General features: G+C 36.7%; 1 protein-coding gene across 1 annotated transcript in view; it reads left to right on the top strand.

Annotated features, from left to right (window-relative positions):
• LOC142352907 (sodium channel protein type 4 subunit alpha-like) overlaps nucleotides 1-24,210 on the top strand; it is a 48,244-nt gene that overhangs the window by 2,568 nt on the left and 21,466 nt on the right. Inside the window, exons 2-4 of the mRNA XM_075405062.1 lie at nucleotides 1,274-1,413; nucleotides 15,750-15,887; nucleotides 19,007-19,144. Of these exons, the coding sequence (XP_075261177.1) occupies nucleotides 1,274-1,413; nucleotides 15,750-15,887; nucleotides 19,007-19,144 (416 nt within the window). The remainder of the gene's footprint in view (nucleotides 1-1,273; nucleotides 1,414-15,749; nucleotides 15,888-19,006; nucleotides 19,145-24,210) is intronic.

Here is a 24,210-nt window from a genome sequence, read left to right as displayed (position 1 = left end):
TGTCGGACGTAAAAAGAAAAGTGTCCTCTGCATACTCGACGACCATGCAATCCTTTTCTACGATCTTTGATTAAAAGTTGACGTAAATGTTAAACAAAAGATGTCCTAAAATAGTACCTTGTGGAACTCCTCTTTTCAAATTTATCCAATCTGATTAAATTCCTTTTAGGACAACTCTTTGAGATCTTCCATTCAAATAATTCTCTTTTAAATTCGTAGCATGTTCGTCAAAACCTATATTCTCAAGTCTCCGTAACAGTATTTTGTGGTTTATAGAATCAAAATCCTTTGAAAGGCCTAAAAACGCACCTGTAACAATTTTTCTCTTGTTGAGTTCTAATGTTAGTTGTTCTGTCGATTTCAGGATAGCATCAATTGATGAAGCTTTTTTTTCTATAACCAGATTGACTAATAGACATTAATTGCTCACTTTCTAGGAAACTTGTGATCTGTGAACTGAACGCCTTTTCAATTTTTGACAAAGCAGAAGTGACAGAAATAGGGCTAAAATTGAGTTGGTCTTCGGGATTTCATTTTGAAGAGTGGAGTTACACAAGCTTTTTTAAGATCTTCTGGAAATTTTCCTTCTTTACTGAACTGATTAATGAGATAACATAGTGGTTCTGCTAGCGCTGCTTTAGCATCTTTTATTGCCCAAGCTGGTGTTTTTGAAGGACCGAGTGGTTTACTTGTATTCAATGAATCTATGAGCACATTTGTTCCCTTGGTTGAAACACTTTCTCGGAGCAGTTTTAGGAGAAAGGTTGTTTGTTTATGGCAAGCCAATGAACTCTCCTAGAGTAGAAAATCTGTAATTTAGAAGAATTGCAATTTCCATAGGCTTTGTTATCTTATTACCAAAACTGTTTAATAAATATTGAATCCTTGTTTGAGTCTTTTCTTTATTACGAAGATCTTGGATGAAGTTCTATCTGGCTTTTTCACTGTTTAACTCCATAAAACTTGAGAGAAGTTGTTTTTCTTTTTGAAGAATTAAATCGTTTTTAGTTTCGTCATCGCTAATTCTTGAAAACTGCTTTTTTTGTTTTCTCACATAGCCATTTTTCTTGAAGCAAAAACTTTGGTTTGTCCTTTCTAATATAACAGGCTTTAATTGGAGCATATAGTGCTAATGCTCTTTCAATAATTCTTTGAAATTATAATAACATCTTATCTCCCGTTACTGCACCGTAAAAGTGTCTCAGCTTCATTAATGAAAACAGCTTCATTGTTAACAGCTTCATTAATGAAAATTTTGAATGATATATTTCAGAGATCAGAATGAGTGGGGAGGAGAGACAGGAGTTGGGGAGTGATATGTTGGACAAGATGGACTGGCTGTTCCCTGAGGATGACATGGTAGAGGATTCGACTGACAACGACAGACAAGAGTCTGCAGTGTCCAAGGAAACAGTAAGGGGATGATCATTCAACTGTTTCTTGTACTTTAATATCGCTTAAATCATCTGTTGAAGTTTTCAAAAAACGCCCGAATTTTTTTTTCTCATATTGGCTACCAAAATAATTTATTGGCGTCCACACATCATTCAATAAAGAGTTTCATGTTTAATGATAATCGGACGCCAGGAAAAAATCCTTAAATGACCAAGTTTTTTATAGCCAGTGGTAAAAGAGGATGCGGCAGCAACAACTGGATTTAAAAATACATTGACTGGATCCATGCGTAAACTAGCCCAGTAAGATGTGAGTTGGTTTAATTTATTGCAAAACTGCATTTGTGATGGACCTCGACCACTATTTAATAATTGTTTATTCGAAAACGGCTTCTGTGATTCATAAAAGGGAGTCATCAGTTCCTGAGAGAGTTACCTCGACAATACCGAAAACAATTCAAGAGTTTTATCAAATCAATTGAACAAAAACTGACTTTTGGCAATACAAAAGCTTTTGAACTAGATAAAAATGTTTTTGCTGCTTGTAGCCATCGGTTTAACTGGTAATGGAAAAGTGTCAGAAGCAAGTAATAATTCGTTGAAGTCTATTTGTCACAGGAGTTGTGTGGAAAATGCACGTTTTTAAGATGTATGAAACGACGTTTACATTGCAGCAGTTGATGAAACAGTACAGCAGATGGGTCAGCCATTTCCATGTCCATTGTAAATCGGCTTGGAAAATCTTTAACAACAGTTGAACAAAAGGTTGCAAGTGTTGCCCAAGGTTTCTAAGATGCAATAATTCTCAGTTCATGCCCCATTGCTAACACGACATCGGCTGCAGATCAACAACTTCCTTTTAAATGTAACAAAATCTTTCATATGACAATTGTCATACAGATTTCGTTACTGTATTCGGAGTGAGTTAGCGGTGCCAAATTACAAGATTTACCGTTGAGAATTATTTGTTATTTCGCGGAGCGAATTCCCTATTAATTTTGTAATTTGGATATCCGTTTTTCTGAGTGCTAAATATGTGTGCAATTGGCGGCACGATTTTAGCTCTAATTTACAGATTGTATTTCGCTTAGCGAAATGAGGCTTATAATTGTTTTGGTACAATTGAGTGATTATCGGAGCGGATTTCAGATTAAAAGAGAGGCAACTAAACTTGAATTAAAAATTGTGAAGAATGGGGAAATTAAATTTAACTGAATTTGATCAACAATTTGATCACATCAAAAAATCACCAAACGCGGCAACTCAAATCACAAGACTACATGAACAGACAGGGTTTTTAGACAAAAATTGTAAAGAAAGTGAATGAAGGTCAAATATGAAGATTTGATCTTCAAACAGGAAATTGACAATGAAATTAGAACTAAATGATAAACAAAATGAACTAAATTAAAATAACTTAAAATTAAACAGATTTTGTATACCCAAATCGATAGCCCCTTTAATACAATGTCATACTATACCACATTTCCCTCGGTAAAATCATAGACAAAGTGATTTAGCAGTAAACTAATAACATATTTACAGTTTACTATAAATAATACTATAATGTTTTTGAAAGTTTTAATCTGAATCACTTTCATATAGTCCCTCTGCTTCTCCGATTGTCATGGACGTTTCTGGCTCCTCGTAATTTGGTGAAATATAATACTGAGTCGGATACATCTGTTCAGAAGAACATGGGCCCACTGTATAGTCCGTTTCTACATTTTGGCTGTGAGCTGCGGCTTTCTAGATTGAAGATACGATCGACTTATTTTGGATTTGGATCTGTTTAATTAGCTGCCTTCCTTTGCTTCGCGAAGGTGCTGTAGACGATGAAGTTGTTGGGGGGCAAGTTTGGACAGACGCTAACGACTTGTCTGATTCCATAATTGACGGAGAAGATCTTTTCCTTTTTGATAAAGGCTGTAGTGCTGCAGTTGCTTTGGTGGCTGCTTTCCTTTTTGGCCTCGATGGTGGCTCCGCAATCACAATTGATGTCCATGGGAGCTCCATTGGAGGCACGAAATCACATAAATATTCTGAGGGGGGCTGTGGTGGTGCTGGCACTACTGTTCTTTTGGGTTTAGTCGGCATTCGCACTCTTAGCGCTCTCGTGACCTTGAATGAATGGATGATACAGCACTGGCGTCATCGGCAATCCTTCTATGTTTCGTTTTCCTGTTTCCCTTTAACTTCTTCCTCGCTTCTCTTGCATTTTGGTCTATCAAGTCTTCCGTTATTTTCCCGGAGGGTACTTTTGGCCTCATATTTGCGTAAATTTGGAGTTCTGTTTGGCGCTCTGCCTTAGTCCTAAATTTCTCTTAATCAGAATTGCGGATTGTGACTTCTCTTTTTCCTGGTTCTATTATGACGGAGGTATATGCATCTGTCTTGACTACTGAGGAACCAGGTGCCAAGGCCTCGTAATTCCCATGAACGCTTTTCTTCGACCATTTGGTCTTCGGTTTTTTCTTGGCCAGTTTAAATGATAGAGAAGTCTCCGTCCGTGGCACTGCCAGACCAACATCAGGAAGAGGAATCACTATAGACTCTTTCTCTGGATCTGCGTTCTTTCTTGGGGCCGAATCTTTGCTCAATTTGTCCCTGCTGTGTTCCAATTCTTTGTCACTTCTTGCCTCTACATCCCAATTTTCTTCCGAAATTAGTTCCTCCCAACGGACTATCTCCAAATCTAAATATTTATTCAAAATGCGTTTATACGTGAGACTATTAGAATCAGGTTCCATTGAAATATTAATTAATGGAGTACTTGCTTTTCTGCCAAAATGTGCTTCAAATGGTGATATTTTTATAGTCTTTTGACGACATATACGTAACTGGTAAATAAAAGAAATTATCAATGCTTTCAAGTTAAATTGATTTCGCGCCGCCGTTTTAATACAAGCTAAACGATTCTTGATTGTTTGATTTAGCCTTTCAACAAGTCCAGTTGCTCTGTGATCGTGTATTGGAGCTTCAAGTAGTTGTATATTATTTTGACTACAAAATGCTTTATCTTGGTGACCAGTTTGGCATCGCGCTTGGTCTTATCTAATTGAACGAGGTATTCCGTGTTGCAAAACATACTCTTGAAGGAATTTCAAAATATTATCTGCATTAGCTCTATCAAATACCTCCGCTGTCGGAAACTTAGAAAATCGATCTATACATGCAAGGAAGTAAACTTCTTGATTTTTTTCATTATAAATTGGTCCGCCAAAGTCAACTTGAATTTCTTCATTTGGTACTTTGCATAATTTTAATGGTGCCCATTTGCTAGCAGGAATAAAAGACTTTAAATTTTTACCGATTTTGACATAGATGTTACACTTTGCAGTTTTTGTTATTATGTCCCGATGCATGTACGGCCACCATGCATGTGTCGCCATATCTGTCATTCCCCAGCTGCCTGGGGGTGTTGCGTGAATTGCCTCTACGTAAGCATCCTTGATCGAGTTTGGTATAGCTTTTCTGTCATCGATGTACACACATCCACTCTTCACGTGCAAGTCCTTCCGAAAAATATGGATGTATGGTGAAATCTGCTTGCATCTATCCTCATTTTCCGTCAGAACGCAGTCTCTTATCTCTTTGAGGATCGCGTCCTTGGCAGTCAGGCTGGCCATTAGGGTGCTTGAAAAGATTTTGGACAGCGCAAAATTGAAGGCATCTGTATAAAGATTATCAGTAGATGGCGACGTGACAGTTGTGGTATCGGTATTAGGAGTTGAGGGTGTTGCTTGCACTGCGGGAGCCGTTGATGGACCTGCCTCGTCAACTAATCTGACCTTAGAGAGTGTTGAGTGCTTTACTTGCATTAGGGTTTCGTCGTCAGAGTTGGACATCATGAGTACCCTTTGGAATTTGTTTGCGATTCGTTGGAAATTATTCAAATTAATGGGCAACTGTTTTGTAGAATGATTCAAGGCAAAAAGTGAGTGTGGAATGTTTGCTGTCTCGATTTGGGTTTTAGAATTTGTGTTATTTGGTGCTAATTTGCTAATTGTATTATCATTTTTCGTAATCGCAGAATATTCTGGATTTTGCGGTGCAAATTCACTGCATAATTTGTTAGGGGAATTTGGAGTATTTGAGGCTTGTTTTTTAAGCGGATTTTGCGCTGCAAAATCGATGTACTTCTCAGCATTTAATAAGAAGCGTTTCCCACTGAACTAAATTTAGAAAACTTAAAATTAAACAGATTTGGTATACCCAAACCGATAGCCACATTTAATATAATGTCATACCATACAACTTTTCCCCCTCGGCAAAATAAACGACGAAGTGTTTTATCAGGAAATTAATAACATATTTACTGATTACTATAAATAATACTATAATGTTTTTGAAAGTTTTAATCTGAATCACTTTCATATAGTTTTTCTGCTTCTCCGACTGTCGCGGACGTTTCTGGCCCCTCGTAATTTGGTGAAATATAATACTGAGTCGGATATGTCTGTACAGGAGAACATGGGCCCACTGTATAGTCCGTTTCTAAATTTTGGCTCTGAGCTGCGGTTTTCTTTATTAATAGCCGCACAGCGATAGCTGGGGCTATTATTGGCCTATTCTTGGTTTTTTTTTATTTCGTCGTCATGATTTTTTTTACGACCATATGACGTCACAGCCACTTTTTGTTCATTCGTTCATGCAATTTCAACCGAATTGCATGTGTGACGTCATTTTTCACTCTTAGTGGAGCGAGGTTTCTGTTCATGCGCGTGATTAAATTTTTGGTCACACTTGACTTACCTCACTCTCAAAAATGACTTCCTCACTTTGAAATTGACTTTTTTTTTACTTTAATTCAAAGAGATAAGGTCAAATGGGTGTTTGTCACTCTAAATGAAGGTTATTTGAGATCAGCTATTAGAGGCAGCAATAACTTATACAGATTTTTAATCAAAATATATCAGATCAGCCTTCAATGAACAGACGAATTTTTTTGGTCTGTCTTTTTTACTGTTTTTTTTTAGACTGCCGATCTACAAATCTATTGCGGCTATTTTCTGGCAATCTGCCAGCTATGTTTGAAGATACGGTCGACATATTCTACATTTTGGCTGTGAGCTGCGGCTTTCTTGATTGAAGATACGATCGACTTATTTTGGATTTGGATCTGTTTAATTAGCTGCCTTCCTTTGCTTCGCGAAGGTGCTGTAGACGATGAAGTTGTTGGGGGGCAAGTTTGGACAGACGCTAACGGCTTGTCTGATTCCGTAATTGACGGAGAAGATCTTTTCCTTTTTGATAATGGCTGTAGTGCTGCAGTTGCTTTGGTGGCGGCTTTCCTTATTGGCCTCGATGGTGGCTCTGCAATCACAATTGATGTCAATGGGAGCTCCATTGGAGGCGCAAAATCACATAAATTTTCTGAGGGGGACTGTGGTGGTGCTGGCACTACTGTTCTTTTGGGTTTAGTCGGCATTCGCACTCTTAGCGCTCTCGTGTCCTTGAATGAATGGATGATACAGCACTGGCGTCTTCGGAAATCTTTCTATGTTTCAGTTTCTTGTTCCCCTCTAACTTCTTCCTCGCCTCTCTTTTGAATTTCTTCATTTGGTACTTTGCATAATTTTGATGGTGCCCATTTGCTAGCAGGGATAAAGGACTTTAAATTTTTATCTATTTTGACCCAGGGGTTGCACTTTGCAGTTTTTGTTATTATGTCCCGATGCATGTACGGCCACCATGCATGTGTCGCCATATCTGTCATTCCCCAGCTGCCTGGGGTTGTTGAGTGAATTGCCGCTACGTAAGCATCCTTGATCGAGGTATAGCTTTTCTGTCATCGATGTACACACATCCATTCTTCACGTGAAAGTCCTTCAGAAAAGTATGGATGTATGGTGAAATCTGCTTGCATCTATCCTCATTTTCCGTCAGAATGCAGTTTCTTATCTCTTTGAAGTTCGCGTCCTTGGAAATCAGGCTGGCCATTAGGGTGCTTGAAAAGATTTTGGACAGCGCAAAATTGAAGGCATCTGTATAAAGATCATCAATAGATGGCTACGTGACCGTTGTGGTATCGGTATTGGGAGTTGAGGGTGTTTCTTGCACTGCGGGAGCCGTTGATGGACCTGCCTCGTCAGCGAATTTGACCTTAGAGGGTGTTGAGTGCTTTACTTGCATTAGGGTTTCGTCGTCAGAGTTGGACATCATGAGTACACTTTGGAATTTGTTTGCGAGTCGTTGGAAATTGTTCAAAATATTGGGCAACAGTTTTGTAGAACGATTCAAGGCAAAAAGTGAGTGTGGAATGTTCGCTGTCTCGATTTGGGTATTCGAATTTGTGTTATTTGGTGCTAATTTGCTAATTCTATTATCATTTTCTGTAACCGCAAAATATTCTGGATTTTGCGGTGCGAATTCACTGCATAGTTTGTGATTGGAATTTGGAGTATTTGAGGCTTGTTTTATAAGCGGATTTTGCGCTGCAAAATCGATGTATTTCTCAGCATCTAATAAGAAGCGTTTCGCGCTGCGCTTAATCACATTCAATTTAGCAACTATGAATTGCTCGCCATAAGCAGATATAATAACAGCTTTTTGTTGCGGGTCGCGAGAGATATAGTCAACAAGTCCCATTTTTGAAGCAGGAAGATGATCGATCGTGAAATCAAAAGGCAGTAGTCTATATACCCAACTTGTTAGTCGACTATTGTAGGATTTATTAGCTCTATTTTCTCTCATGATCAAAAGCAAAGCCCTATGATTAGTTATTACGGTGAATGGCTTGCCATATAAATAATATTTTAAATGTTCAATAGACCAAACAACACCCAATAATTCGAGTTCATTGATGCTATATCGATCTTCTAGAGAATTCAAAAATCGCGATGCAAAAATCACGGTGTGCAAACCCTTTGGAGTTCGTTGTCCTAATGCACAACCCAAACCTTTACGTGAAGCGTCAAATCTTATACGTGTTTCTAGGTCCGGATTAAAATGCTAATATTCGGTTGTTTCGGCAATCTTCTCTTTTATCAATTTGAATTGTTCTTCATGTTCATCCAACCAAAAGAATTTGTATTTTTCTTAAGTAGGGGTCTAAGTGGATAACATAATTGCAACAGGTTAGGAGTAAATTTGCCTAGATGATGAACTGATCCCATAAAAGATCGGACTTTTTTGAGATTTGAAGGCAAAGATAATTTTTTGATTGCATTCGTTTTTTTTCAATAATGATGTTGTTATGCCTGTTTGAGTGATGCTATGTCTAAGCCATTCAATTTTATCTTTTACAAAATGACATTTTGCGAGATTATTTCGAAGCTTTTCTTGATCTAATTTTATCAAACATTTCCGAACAAGATCGAGATGTTGTTCAATTCCACCTCTACTTACTATCAGTATATCGTCCAAAAAACAGAAGGTATTATTTAGGCCAGCGAGTGTACAATCAATTGCTTTTTGAAATTTGGCTGGCATATTCGTTAGACCGTAAAACCCCGCTTTGAAACGATAAGTGCCGGTCATATCTCCGCTTACAAGACTAAAGTTACAATGGCGGGCCGTATCACTATGTAAATTTAATTGACTATAAGCGTACTGAAAATCGAGTGTCCTAAAATAAGCTGTCTCTTGCGGCGTGGTTGACAGAGCTTGCGAAATCGTTTGAATTAGCGAATCGATATTTGGCATCTGATATTTGTTTTTGAGGATAGCTTTATTCAGGAATTTGGAATCTAATGCTATTTTGATTGATTGGTCCTTTTTGACTGTAATGACTATCGGAGATATGAAAAACTGATCAAAGCAGTTTGTTAATTTTTTGATATGTCTTTCATTTAACAATTTTTGCAAGTTCGATTTTTACTATTGTTTGAAGATGAATTGGCACTTTTCTCCCTTTTTGATGCGTGACTCGGTAATTTCTGTGAAATTTTGAATTGACTGTATGGTGCTTCGATTTTCCTATTCGTGAGATTAGTTCCGGAAATTCTTTCGCCAGTGATTTTTTTCTTGCAAAATTGTTTTTTATATTGTTATTTTTATTTCTATGTTGTTCATTTCTATATTTGGGCAAGGTTTTTGTGAAATTGTTATACCCAATTGGTCAAAAAAATCTCGTCCAAAAATGGGTGTAAATCCGTCTGCTACTACCGTAATTTTTGCTCTTCAAATTTTCCAATCATTACAACGAACTGGCGTTTTTAGAGTTCCTAGAGTTTCAACTGTATCGTTCGAAAAAGACTTTAATTCGAGTGGTTTTTTGTCGGACCATTGTGATTGCGCACAATTAAGCATTATTTCCCTGCCGAGTGACATATTGATAATAGTACAACCACTACCAGAATCGAGGAGCTGTATTTCCAATTGGTATCGTCATATTTTGCAGTGCAATAGGCGGTGTGCTAACATTTTCTACCGTTGCAACGTAATTATCGTCCGAAGAATCGTAGTCAGAATTGAATTGTTCATTATAGTTTATATAATTAACATTTTGATTTTCAGAATCTGTTTTTGTTCTGTAGCTTCCGCAGTTTCTACATTATTGATGCGATTGCCTTGATGAGAATGTCGTGTAGTATTTAATTTTTTCCGACATACCTTGGCAAAATGGTTGAGCAAACCACAATGATTGCATTTCTTACCCAGAGCAGGCTAAACCTGGCGATAGGTTGTAGTCCAAACCTGACCACATCCTCTACACTGACCAATCGATGCTCGATTGACTGCTACTCTGCCTGACGTATTTCCGCGTGCACCCGCGCCGCGAAATCTATTGAAAGTTTGTATAGCATTTACTGTACTCCCAGCTGCGCTGTTATTGTTGTTTGATGAAATTCTTTGTTGATTTTGATGGCCCATTTCCATATTTACAGCTATACTGAGTGCTCTTTCCGGGTCAACTGTGTCGCGAAGGAGTTCAAGTTGAATGTTGTCGTCCAATTTCGCGTTGAATGTTCGTGATGAAGATGTCTCTGATTATTACCTCTTCTCAATTTTCGAAGTCAAAATTTTCCGCCAGTTCTTTAAAAATACTGTAGAATTGTTCTATCGTTTCGCCTTTTTCTGCTTTCTTGAGAAAAACACATAGCGATCAAAAGTGATATTTCTAGGACGAACGAAAGCTATCTCCATCATCTCCCAGAGCTTGAGGGTAGTGAGATCGTAGATGTTATCATGCGGAAATTTTTGTGTTAGGAGACGTCTTCCCTCTGTTCGATGCTGAGATACAAAAGTGAAACACATTTTTGGTCACAGAGATGCCATGGTCGTTCTCCGCATAAAACACCTGCCTCCGTTATCTTTTGGCATTTCAAGTCCCATTGAAATTTCAATTGACTATTCCTTATTTGTCGATCTCTTTCTGTTTCGTCTGTCGCATTTTCAATTGCCATCTCGTACTCCGGTTCAACTGGTAGTCGTACCGTTGTTGGTTTTGGTTGAAGAAGTGTATCTAGTGTGATGTTTTCACGTGCAAGAATAGCAACTTTTACTTGAATGCGCCACTTTTCCCATCTTATAGGAGGATCCGAAGTTGGTCGTTCCCAAAATGGCTCTATCGACAGCGGTGTTTTCCGAGATTCGCGAGCTGACTGCGCCATGTCATACAGATTTCGTTACTGTATTCGGAGTGAGTTAGCGGTGCCAAATTACAAGATTTACCGTTCAGAATTATTTGCTATTTCGCGGAGCGAATTCGTTATTAATTTTGTAATTTGGAAATCCGTATTTCTGAGTGCTAAATATGTGTGCAATTGGCGGCATGATTTTAGCTCTAATTTACAGACTTCTGTTTCGCTTAGCGAAATGAGGCTTATAATTGTTTTGGTACAATTGAGTGATTAGCGGAGCGGATTTCAGATTAAAAGAGAGGCAACTAAACTTGAATTAAGAATTGTGAAGAATGGGGAAATTACAATGAACTGAATTTGATCAACAATTTGATAACATCGAAATAACTCCAAACGCGGCAACTCAAATCACAAGACTACATGAACAGACTGGGTTTGCAGACAAAAATTGTAAACAAATTGAATAAACGTGAAATATGAAGATTTGATCTTCAAACGGGAAATTGACATTGAAATTACAACTAAATGATAAACAAAATGAACTAAATTAAATCTACTTAAAATTACACAGATTTGGTATACCCAAATCGATAGCCCCTTTTAATACAATGTCATACTATACCACAACAATCATGAAACAGAGAAGGAAAATCTAGCGAAACGTTTTCAGCGGATTCAAAAAGTCCCAAGGAAGAAATGCTTTTGGATTTTGCAGCTACAATTGTAATTTGAAGGAATCGCATACCCAGTCATGGTGCTAGCTTCCATGTGATGCTATCAAAAAAAATCGAGAACAACGAGATTTCTCTTGAAAAAAATATATACGCGATTGCAATGTTGACTGCATCGCAGTTTGTTTTCACTTGAAGAAAGCTTTTGACGCGATATCCCCAATTCATGAGCCTTCTTCGTTTAAAACTGAAAGTTATCAAAGTTTGAAGTTTGATGATGCAAAGCTTTTGTTAGTTTTAGTGGCATCTGATGATCCTAAAGGAAGCGTTTTGGTGCGGTTACTGTTGACTGTTTTCCTTTTAACGATTTCCCCATACTTTATTTGTTGCATTAATATTTTCATCTCACTCATTTCAGGCTGATATTGATTATTTTTCAAAGCAAAAATAAAATATGGAATTATATTTTCACCCGAATTGAGGCAAAGTACTCATGCAGTTTGATATGCGAGCGTCGTTATCCCTGAATAAGGTATTGATTGTATAACTTTTGGTTTCTTCAATTCAAAAATTAAGGCTTTGATTTTTCTCAAAATTATTGGGATTGAAATGCCTATTGATACATAGATACATCCTACAAAAGGTGACAGCAATTATAAATGTTACTTATTCTATGTGAAAAGTTATATGCAGTTGCAGCTTGTAGTCCAGCTATGTGAGCCTTACGTTAGCTGGAAATCTTTCATGCTAAGGAGTGCAGCCATCTGTTTTTACATTTAATGTCATTGTCTACCAATATTATCCAAAAGTTCTCTTTAAAGAATTTATTTTTTATGTGTGAATATGAGTTTCTATGTTTTTCCAGACAGCTTCTGATATGTGTTAAACTTTCAGCAACTTTTCAGCAACTTTCCTATTGACGAGTCCATAGCAGTTTTGGGTGCTAGGTCAAGTAAAAATAAAATGGTGGTTTCATTGTTGATAAGCTATTAAAATACTACTCTATACAAAGTTAGATAAACTATAAAAATAATGTTGTAATTGAAACATGTCGGACCAAAGAACCTTCTGCTGTGTTTCTTCTCAGTTGCATTTTGTTACAAATAGTGCGTAAAATAATAAAAAAATAATGGATAATGCAAAAAAAGTCCAAAATATGTACCAAAAACTGTTGGGTAGAAATAAAGAGATCTAAATGAGTTTACGAAAATCTGGCTGATCAGTTCCGTTGAGAGGGAAGTTATTCTTTTTTTGAAGTTTCTATCATGTGATGGTAAATTATGAAGGACTAGCGGCAGATAAAGTTATTTTCTATTCATAGATATTCACTGTACTCATGCATGAATTAAATGCAACACAATTGAAGAATTGAGCGGGGATTGTGATTTTCTGTGGTTCTGTGTTCATTGGGAAGGCAACATAGTGCCCTGTTTTACCACCCAGAGTGTTTCAGTACCGAACCTGCAAATTTCCCTATTGACTTGTAAAACCAGTAAAGAAACAGCCTCTTTACATCAAAAAAGGTGGTCATTATGCCCAGAAAAAAAAACGAGAACAACGATTCAGACTGCTCAGAGTAATTTCAGTGCAAAAACAGTACAGTGAAGTTCTCAAGAACGATGAAACTACCTGAGCATTCGCGGAAAACATGTAGAAGGCATGCAAAATGCATGCATTTTTTAATGACACATTACCAGTTAACAGCTACATACACGCTGCATACTACTGCTGATACTGATACTGGATATTGACGCGCAGCGATTGAGGTGCATTCGGGTGCGTTTGGGGTCCGTTCGGGTGCCGTTTCGGGTGCAACGCGGATTTATGCTGTGAATGTGGCGTTGTTGTGATGTAGTATGGTGTGAGCATGCCTGTGATGTGATGTAGTATGATGTGAATATGCCTTTGGTGTGATCTAGTATGGTGTGAACATGCATGTGGTGTGATGTAGCATGATGTCAATATGCCTGTAGTGTGATGTAGTATGGTGTAAGTATGGTTGTAGTTGGATGTTGTATGGAGTGAGTATGCCTGTAGTGTGATGTAGCATTATTTTAATATGCATTTGCTGTGATGTAGTATGGAGTGACTATGTCTGTGGTGTAATGGACAATCAGCGCTGAAATAGGTTACAAACAATGTATTTTGGGCTGACAACCAGAGCTGAAACAGGTTTAAAACAGAATGGTTTTAGGCTGACAAGAGTTTTACAATAATTTTTATTAGGTTGATTATTGTATGATTATAGTTATGAACAGATCAAAATCAGGATGAAATCAGAAGTACAATTTTACTCTGAAAAAGACACTGATTAGTGTAGACTGTAACACGAACAGAATCTGTACAGGTATGAAAAAGTCCATATACAGTCTCTGGATTTACAATGGTTCAGGACTTCAATGCTGTGCGCGGTCGGCCCCGGTGCTGAAATTTAGCAAAAGAAAATTTATTAAAAATTGGTGATAATTAAACAAGTCTCTGCATAAACACATTCTTTGCCGACTTGCGCAGAATGGTGGCAGACACTCATGAATCGTTGACAAGCTGTTACAGGCCTACTTCGACCGTGCGCTGTTTGAACCAGACTATAAAACTGTAAATTTGAAGGTGGCATAAGTCAACATTCTTAAAAATTTCTGTCCAGAAATAATAAATTTGCTCAGTAAAACTAACTAATAAATTTTCTGAGGAAATTTGCGTAAAATGGTTACTTCGATAAGAAAGTATTTAAGACGACTGCTTTTAGAAAAGTCTTATTAATAGCCGCACAGCGATAGCTGAGGCTATTATTGGCCTTATCTTGGTTTTTTTACAATTCAAAGAATTTGAATTGTATTGGGGCGCTGTCTTTTTTTTTAAGATCTGTTCACACATTTTCATGATTTTTGAAGTCAAATTGGAGTAGTGATTTTGGTCACGCCGAAACAGGAAATGGAGCGAAAAAGCGAGTGGTTTTGCGGCGTGAATTTTTTTCGCTCTAATTTTAAAGTAGAGTGAGAAAATGGTGTTTGAACAAAAGTTCGGTTTATTGGTAGTGGTTTTTTGTTCACATGCGGCAATTTCACTCTGATTTTTACTGTTTTTTCGATTTTTTGGATCAGATTTTTTTCTAAATGGTTTTCCCAATCCTTTCACAGCTCATTCTAGGCCTAGTTTTTTGTTTGAATTGAATTTTCATTTCTCGCTAGTGGTTTTTTTATCACATGCGGCATTTTGACATTGATTTTCAGTTTTTTTTTTCTTATTTTTTGATCTGATTTTTTTTAAAATGGTTGTCTCAATTCACTCATAGTCCATTCTTGGTCTAGTTTTTCTGTTTAGTCAATGAAAATTCTTTGAATTGTACGTCAGGACTTGTCCTGCTATGTTTTTTTATTTCGTCGTCATGATTTTTGTTACGACCATATGACGTCACAGCCACTTTTTGTTCATTCGTTCATGCAATTTCAACTGAATTGCATGTGTGACGTCATTTTTCGCTCTTAGTGGAGCGAGTTTTTTTGTTCATGCGCGTGATTAAATTTTTGGTCACACTTGACTTACCTCAATCTCAAAAATGACTTCCTCACTTTGAAATTGACTTTTATTTACTTTAATTCAAAGAGATAAGGTCAAATGGGTGTGTGTCACTCTAAATGAAGGTTATTTGAGATCAGCTAATAGAGGCAGCCAGAACTTATACAGATTTTTAATCAAAATATAACAGATCAGCCTTCAATGAAAAGACAAATTTTTTTTTTGGTCTGTCTTTTTTACTGTTTTTAGACTGCCGATCTACGAATCTACTGCGGCTATTTTCTGGCAATCTGCCAGCTATGTTTAATGAAGTGCTGAATTCCGGAATTTTTTCAGGTTAAAATCATTGTCGACCGAGCACTTTATCAATTTGTTGCAAAACTTCATGGCTTAGTCGCGCCCTGTCCTCTGTTCGCGACCTTAGTGGGCTTCCTCATAGCTGGTTAAACGCTGGTTAAACAAATATTTGAATTGATTGATCGCTCTTTTTCTCGGGTACGTGCTAAATACTGGGCTTTACGAGTGAGCGAGCGGTTTTGTTTATGGGGGAAATACATGATGGCGATATCATAAATTATTAATATCGTTAAGTGTCATGATATTAAAATTATTTGATTAAGCTTATTAGGGTGATTGTTTAGACACCCGACCTGGAGGATAAGAAGATCAAGTTTGATCCCGCTCTGGTAGATGGGGCTGAGTTACCCAAGGATTACCTGCCATTTCCCCCAGATCTACTCAACATCCCCCTGGAAGAACTAGACCCTCTTCGGACGGGGGTGAGTATAGAGCTAAAGAAGTGTGGTAAAAACGTTAAATGTTGCCAATTTCGATATGTTTTAAGGCGAGATAACATCAAAATATGCACAAACTTGCAAGACCCTTCCATGGGTTCAAAGAAACAAGATCTTGGCAAGAAAAACCTAAAAAGGGTAACCATGACATGGCTAGACCTAAGCCATAAGACATAGCTTAAGGTACGCGGAGTGAACTAAAAAATTGTATTCAGTTTATTTTCCTAAAATATGCAGCCTATAGTTAATGACATTTCAAGTCCATTCTGTCGTTGATGTGTAACATACCCGGATATCAGTTTCGAAGTTCTTTTGAAATCTTCATTGACAATCCTTTTTAATCTCGTTTATTGCTCATTGCTCAAAAATCACCTCCGAATTGGTAGATTTTGCACATTTTTTCAATTCCATTTTTATAGCTGCGAAGCTGTAAGCTGAGCGAAGCTATATTGCGGTGCTCTTGGTTTTTTTACAGTTCAAAGAATTTGAATTGTATTGGGGCGCTTTCTTTTTTTTAAGATCTATTCACACATTTTTCATGATTTTTGAAGTCAAATTGGAGTAGTGATTTTGGTCACGCCGAAACAGGAAATGGAGCGAAAAAGCGAGTGGTTTTGCGGCGTGAATTTTTTTCGCTCTAATTTTAAAGTGGAGTGCGAAAATTGTGTTTGAACAAAAATTCAGTTTCTCGGTAGTGGTTTTTTGTTCACATGCGGCAATTTCACTCTGATTTTTACTGTTTTTTCGATTATTTGGATCGGATTTTTTTCAAACTGGTTTTCGCAATCCATTCACAGCTCATTCTAGGCCTATATTTGTTTGAATTAAATTTTCATTTCTCGCTAGTGGGTTTTTTTGTTCACATGCGGCATTTTGACATTGATATTTTGTTTTTTTCTTATTTTTTGATCTGATTTTTTAAAATTGGTTTTCTCAATTCACTCATAGTCCATTCTAGGTCTAGTTTTTTTGTTTAGTCAATGAAAATTCTTTGAATTGTTCGTCAGGACTTGTCCTGCTATGTTTTTTTGTTTCGTTTCTGACGCTCTTTTTTCGTTTTACATTTGATCACACAGCAAAGCTGAAAAAGTCAAATTTTCTGAATGACTTCTTCTTCTCACTAACAGCATTTGCGCGCCTGACGTCATTTCTCACTCGCTTTAGCAAAAGTTTTTAGGTTATTTTCGTGATCAGATTTTGATCATACGTGACTTACCTCACTCATTAAAACGACTTTTGCACTTTAAAACTTAAGTTTAATTTGAATTTGTTTAAGGTCAAAGGAACTCATATGTGCAGTAAAGGTCCCTGATAAGAGGTTTCTGTGGAATAAATTTTAACGTGCTTTATTAATTCATCGCTGAATGTTTTTTAGCCTAGTTTTTTGAGCAGCGTCGATTTTTTTTCAATTTAGATCTGTATCTGTTTCTATCTCTATTATATGGCACGCAGGTCTTTTCTTTCGCAGCTATTCCGGCAATCTGCCGGCTATGTTTTTTCTTTCAAGGACTCTAGACCTCACATCAAAAATTACCGTGCATAACTTTACATTGGGCAAATATTAATCTGAGGACTTCACAAATCACATTATAGATTTTACACGAACTGGGACTTGGCGGTTTTGTGGGAGTCTCCCCAAGTCCAGAAGACCAAACAAAAACCGCGCGATATGCTCGGTATGTTGGGTATCTTAGATCCGGTATGTTTGGTTCTGAGATTCGGTATGTTAGGTTTTCAACGTCAGAAATGGTCGTTTTTTCAATACAAAGTATGTGTTTTTCTTAAAATCATAATGTAGTCAAATGTTTTGATACCTTTCTAATCACAGGGGTTTCAAACGTACCTCTTGGAGAAAATTTCTACGCAAAAAATTGGAAATTGATTAATTTTTTCTTTAGCTCATTTAAAAACTGATTGAACAAACAAAAATTTTGTGTTTTTTTTTCAAGTTAAAAATTTATTTTACTTGTTGAAGGTTGGTGGGGATTCAGTTCTTTAAATCACACTCACTGAGACTTGATATGATAATGAGAAATCAAGTACATAAGCCATTTTCATATGATTTCCTATGATTTGAAAACCGAACTTACCGACGGTTTGTTATTTTTATTACTCAATCTAAGCAACCGAAAATACAGAAGATTCATTACTTTTAAATACCAACCAAACCGAAGAATTAAAATATAAGGGTTTTATTTGTTTTGTCTAAGTACAACCAACACAAATATAACGACGTTTTGCTTACGTTCAAAAATGGCATTTTCTAAACTAAGGTCCCAAATTACGCATTTACGTATTCCTTACATTTATTTTAGTAGCATTACGATAAGTTTAGCCGTCAAATTTTGTCAGAAATTTGGTGAAATTGATGAAAAATTTCTTCGAAGCTTTCACCGTAAGTCTTATAAAAATTTACTTTGCTCTCCGCCTTTTTCTGCTGACATATTGACTCGGGTGACGATGTGCTCTGAGACGTTTGTGATATTTCCGAGCTATTGTATGCATCTTTCAATCAATTCCGAGCTTTTGTAAGCATTTTAATCAATACTCTAACAAATCAGTGCCCAACTCTAGTTCTTCTATAAAGATTTATAGTAAATTGAAGTTTGTAGTTATTACATTAGTCTTGCAATCTCTTTTAATGCGTTTTTTTGCTAGACAAATTTTTACTCTGACCATTTTGTTTTTTATTCCTCAAAAACAGGATAACCAGGTAACACGTAATGCCATTAAGTTCTCTTAGAGCCTTCGGTTCACTAGAATCTCAGTATGCGATTCACCGAAACTGCTTTGGAGGCATTAATTCATGGTGTGAAGGGCAGTTCTTAGAGTTTGACCCCCCCACTTCATGACCCCCCCCCCCACACCCCAAAAGCACATTGTTCCACTCGTAACCCAGAGCGTTCGACGCCCCCCCCCCCCCCCCCCACCTCATGCGCCTACCCCGCCGCGCTAACTCCACCCACCTTCAATTAAACTAAAGCTAGCCTCCCTAAACCGTAGCTAGTTACTGACAAAGCCAACCGCTCACAGGTCGTTTGAGAGCAATTCGCCTGGCGTTAGTCGGTTATGTTTGCAATAGTATTATGAAGTCCCTATTTTAGACATTTGTGGTGATATGTGAGAAGATGGGTCGACTGGTGATCAACAGATACGGGACCGGGAACTCCCTCTTTGTCATTCCCCCCACTTCCATGATCAGAAATGGATGCATTTATATACTCAGCAGTCAGTGGTTCGAAGTCAGCACTAGTCACACAAACCACACACTATTGATTGTCAAAAGATAAATCTTAAAACGTAATTCAGCAAAAAAAAAATTGAAATGGGTTGGCTTGGTAAATTTTGTCCGGTATTATTAAAAGGAAGTTAAATAAAAAATATTCAAAGTTTTCGAGTTTTAGACAATTTCTTGATAAATAAGCTTATTCATTGCTCTCAAACAAAGTTAATAGCAATCACAATAGTCCTGCGGTCTTTTTACTTGAAGAGGAGTATTGGCATTCAACGGTTTTTTAAGCTGAATCAAGTTTGCTCATGATTCGAACTTTGCCTTTTGTCTTCGAAAATTGAGTTCTGTTTTCGAACAGTGGAAGTGTATCAAAAAAGAAGCAAATTGTGCGACACTCGAACGGAAAAAGTCGACAAATTAAGGAAAAGCGAAACAGTAATTGACAATAAAAAGTATTGTGATTCGTTTGAAAAACTAGTTCGCAAAAATGGGCTTATATTAAGAAAAAGATGTTACCTTTCGCCTTGTTTGAAATTTACAAAGGCTGAGTTTGATTTTCAACATGTCACGAGGAGAAAAGGCATTGATAAACTCATTTCTTGGTAACAGGTGACAGTGCTCTAAAAAAGACTGATGACGTCAAACTGTTCTGTCATATATCATGCAAGATACATGACAAGATATATATATATATATATTCTGTCATATATCATCCTCAAGCAACTGTTCTTGATTTTTTATACTATATGTTGATTTTTTCAGCAATAGAAAAGGAAAGAAAATTTTTTTGCAGTTTGCAGATGATACCGCAATTGTATGTCAGACAAAAAACAATACTCAATTGCAAACTGTTGTTGAAATCATGTTCAAAAAGTTCATCTATAGATGATACAAATTAGTTGAAATTGAATTAAAGAAAACGGAGTTATTGAATTTGAGACATGAAAAATCAGAAGATATAAAATGCATCCAGTTTGAAGGACACTATCCTGAACCAACCAACAATAGCAAAAATAGCTAGCAGATTATTAGGTGTAATTGCTGATTGTGAATTGACGTACGAAAAGCTCCTTCACAAAAACATTACCAAGGTGCTATGCGCAGCAGGTAGACCATTGTATTTGATGCGTCATCAAGCACCTTTAAAAAGAATAAATGTTCTTAAACTTCTTGCTCTGTCACACTTGGAGTTTAGTGCTTTCTAACAATGCAATTGGCTCATAGAATGAACATATAAATCAATTGAGACATAAAATTTTTTTCTTGAACCAAATGCAAAACTGCAACAGATCTTTTTCTTATAGCAAAAAATTTTGTCAAACAACAAAAATTCAATGAACCAAAAAATATAAAAATGGTTCAACATGACAAATGTTTGAATGAGAAAAAGTTAAACAAAACCAAAGGCGCCATTTTTAGCATAAATGAGCGTACCAATAATATTTCTTTGAATTCTAAATGTAAGTCTAAATGGACCGACAGCCTTATTTTTAAGAACTGTTTTTGTTAACCAAATGAGATGACAATGTTAATAGAAAATGTCTCTGAAATCAAGGTTAATTAATAATGGGAGAAGAACGAACACAAAAACACGAATAAATTACAGTCGACAAAAGAGTTACAGATTTATGTTTTCCTATTAAAGTTTTTACTCAGAACGCAATAAGCCGAACATAAAAATTTTCGGGTTTTTTCAATTGATGGTTTTTTAGTTGAAATTGAACAACACGCATTCATTACCATGTAGTTATTTTTTTTACACGTTCCAAATTATAAAATAGTAACACTCTCGTAATATTCAAGGTCACCAGTTTATTTTCAGGTTTTTTTCTTTCTCATAACGGTCCCTCCTCCCTCTGTAAACCAGTCACTTCTCAAATTTCCTCAAACTATCTACCCCGCGTACGAACTCCCTCTCACGCCATTTACCCAATACAAACCAAAACTTAAAAATTGTCGGCATTTTCAAAAAAAAATGTTTTAATAGTTATATGACATTTAATTTTTGTTATTTTTCTTCTTTCTCTTTTGTAATTACAGTTAATATAAAATTGGTTTCGAGATATTGTTGCAAGACTTTTTGAGTTGTTTCCAGTATACTAATGGCTTTGTTGTTTGTGTGTTTTTCACTTGACTATACTTTTCTCTGCCTATTTATTATTTTGGCCCTCAAAAACGATCAAACAGGCATGGATCAGAGGGCATTAGGTGGTTCAGCAGCTTCATTATAATCTTATGTTTTACTAGTCTTAAAGTATGCAACTCGTCTAAACTGTTCTGAGAAAATATAATGTCATGTGACAGATTACATTATAATCTTAAGAGTTTGGCCCTCTCCCTCAATTACCCCCCTCCCTCAGTCAACCCCATTCGCGCGACCACTCTGCTCCGCACGTTGATACCCTCACCCGGCTGGTCCACCCCTGATACCCCAACTCCACTCATTTACCCAATGATGCTATCATCCCTAAGCCTCAGTTGAATACTACCGAAGCCGACCGCTCGACCGCTGTTTGAGAGTAATCCGCCTGACGTTAGTTGGTAATGCTTTTACTATTTCCAGAACTTGAATTGTGTTGGGGCACTGATTCTTCAGCACTCGAAGAGAAAGCTCTGTGAAATACTTTTTAATTGTTTTCCAACAAGTTCGAAGCAGTTATGGTAATTGTCTCAATCTTTTTAATGCAAAATTTTTGCTCTTCTGGGCAGTTTTGTTCTAAATTATTCGTTAGTTCGCTTGAGTGATGACTTTTTGCCGACAGAAAAAGAATGAACTGATAAAAACCAAGGTCGTTAAGTCTTTTAGCATTTTTTAAGCTGTCAATTACTCTATATTGTAGAGTTCAGCAAGGTTGCTGAGGAACCACTCGAGGAGGCAGATGCTCATGGTGTGCGGAATGATTTTTGCTCCCACCTGTTTTAAGTCGTACTTTACCTTTAGCTTTATATCTGGATTCTTGAAATGCTTTAGTCGCCACTACAAAAACCAACCCCTCACTTGTCTGTTTCAAGCAACTCGGCGGATGATAGTCAGTGATAATTTCAATTGGTCCAGTTCCTCTGAAAAAATTTTACAATTCAATGTCGCACTTGACAAAACGTTTTCCCTTAATCAAAATTGGAGTTAGAGAACGAAGAAAACAATGAGGAGTGTTTAAATTGCTATATTGCTAAAAAAAATCTGATGAAAAAAGCTGTCAAATTATTTTTTTAGTTCACTTTTTGAATTTTTAATAACCGCACAGCAATAGCTGGGGCTATTATTGGCCTTCTCTTAGTTTATTTGTTTCGTCGTCAAGATTTTTAATAGCCGCACAGCGATAGCTGAAGCTATTATTGGCCTTCTTTTGGTTTTTTTTATTTCGTCGTCATGATTTTTGTTCCGATCATATGACGTCACAGCCATTTTTTGTTCATTCGTTCATGCAATTTCAATTGAATTGCATGTGTGACGTCATTTTTCGCTCTTAGTGCAGCGAATTTTTTTGTTCATGCGCGTGATTAAATTTTTGGTCACACTTGACTTACCTCACTCTCAAAAGTGACTTCCTCACTTTGAAATTGACTTTTATTTACTTTAATTCAAAGAGATAAGGTCAAATGGGTGTGTATCACTCTAAATGAAGGTTATTTGAGATCAACTAATAGAAGCAGCAATAACTTATACAGATTTTTGATCAAAATATAACAGATCAGCCTTCAATGAAAAGATAAATTTTTTTGGTCTGTCTTTTTTACTGTTTTTTTAGACTGCCGATCTACGAATCTATTGCAGCTATTTTCTGGCAATCTGCCAGCTATTTTTGTTATTGCCACTTGACGTGACGACCCCTTTTGTTCATTGGCTCATGCAATTTCAACTGAAACGTGTGTGTGACGTTATTTTTCGCTCTTAGTGGAGTGAGTTTTCTGTTCATTCGCGAGATTAAGTTTTTGGCCACACGTAACTTACCTCACTCTCAAAAATGACTTCCTCACTTTAAAAAATGACTTTATTTACTTTAATTCAAAGAGATAAAGTCACTCTAAATGAAGGTTATTTTAGAGTAGTTGATAGAGGCAGCAAAAAATTATACAGATTCCTAAGCAAAATATAACATCTCAGTATTCAATGAAAAGTCAATTCTTTTGGTCTTTCTTTTTTACTGTTTTTTTGAGACTGCAGATCTATGAAGCTTTTGCGGCTATGTTCTGGCAATCTGCCAGCTAGATTTTTCAATTAGTTCAATTAGGATAGTTTGTCTTAGCTATCAACAGCCTTACCTTCAAGGGCCTCTTATTGGCTACCTCATCATTAGAAATAACTTTTTGATTTTTTCTGTTAAGGAGATGTTAATTTGGAGTGGTGATTTGAAAATGCTGATTTCACAAAAAAATATATTAAATTTCTAAGTTTCACCACCCATTAATGTTTAATTGCTCTCCAACGAAGTCTCTAGCAGTTATATTAGTCCTGCCGGCCTTTTTTGAATTTTTTTGACCAATATTTTCTGACCCATTTGTCCTTTGGCCCACAAAAACGGGATGAACAGGTAGCGCCCAGTGGGCATTCATTGCTCTTAGAGCCTTTGAGCTCACTAGTCCCCAAATATGCAATTCACAGAAGCTGTTTTGGAGACTTACAATTATAGTGTGAAGGGCGGTTCTTAGAGGTTGAAAAATCCCCCCAAACTGTTGCAACTCTGGAGACATCGTGGTTTTTGACCATTCAAACAATTTGAACTTTATTGGTGCGCTGTCTTTTTTAAAGATCTGTTCACGCTTTTTTGGTCGGCGAGAAGTCAAATTAGAGTGATGTTTTTTCATAATACCTTTAAAATGGAGTGAAAAATTGGTGTTTGAAATTGGTTTTTTAGATTGATTTTTTTCAGGTGCATCAAATGGACCTCTAATTTCAGAGTTTGCTCTTCTTCAGTGGTTTTAAGACGGTACATATTTGTTCTAATTGTGCCTATTTGCCTTTGCTTGAATTCATTAAAGGGCAGCTAAACTTTTCACGATTTTGCCACTATTTGTTGTCATAAAATTTTAGTGAAATTTAGATATTGCCCCCTTTTTTTGAAGAAACTATCTGTT

This window comes from Convolutriloba macropyga, chromosome 14, assembly GCF_964194025.1.
Source record: "Convolutriloba macropyga chromosome 14, txConMacr16.3, whole genome shotgun sequence".
Classification (NCBI taxonomy): domain Eukaryota; kingdom Metazoa; phylum Xenacoelomorpha; order Acoela; family Convolutidae; genus Convolutriloba; species Convolutriloba macropyga.
Note: the sequence above shows the minus strand (reverse complement) of the source record. Positions and strands in the feature narration are given on the sequence as shown.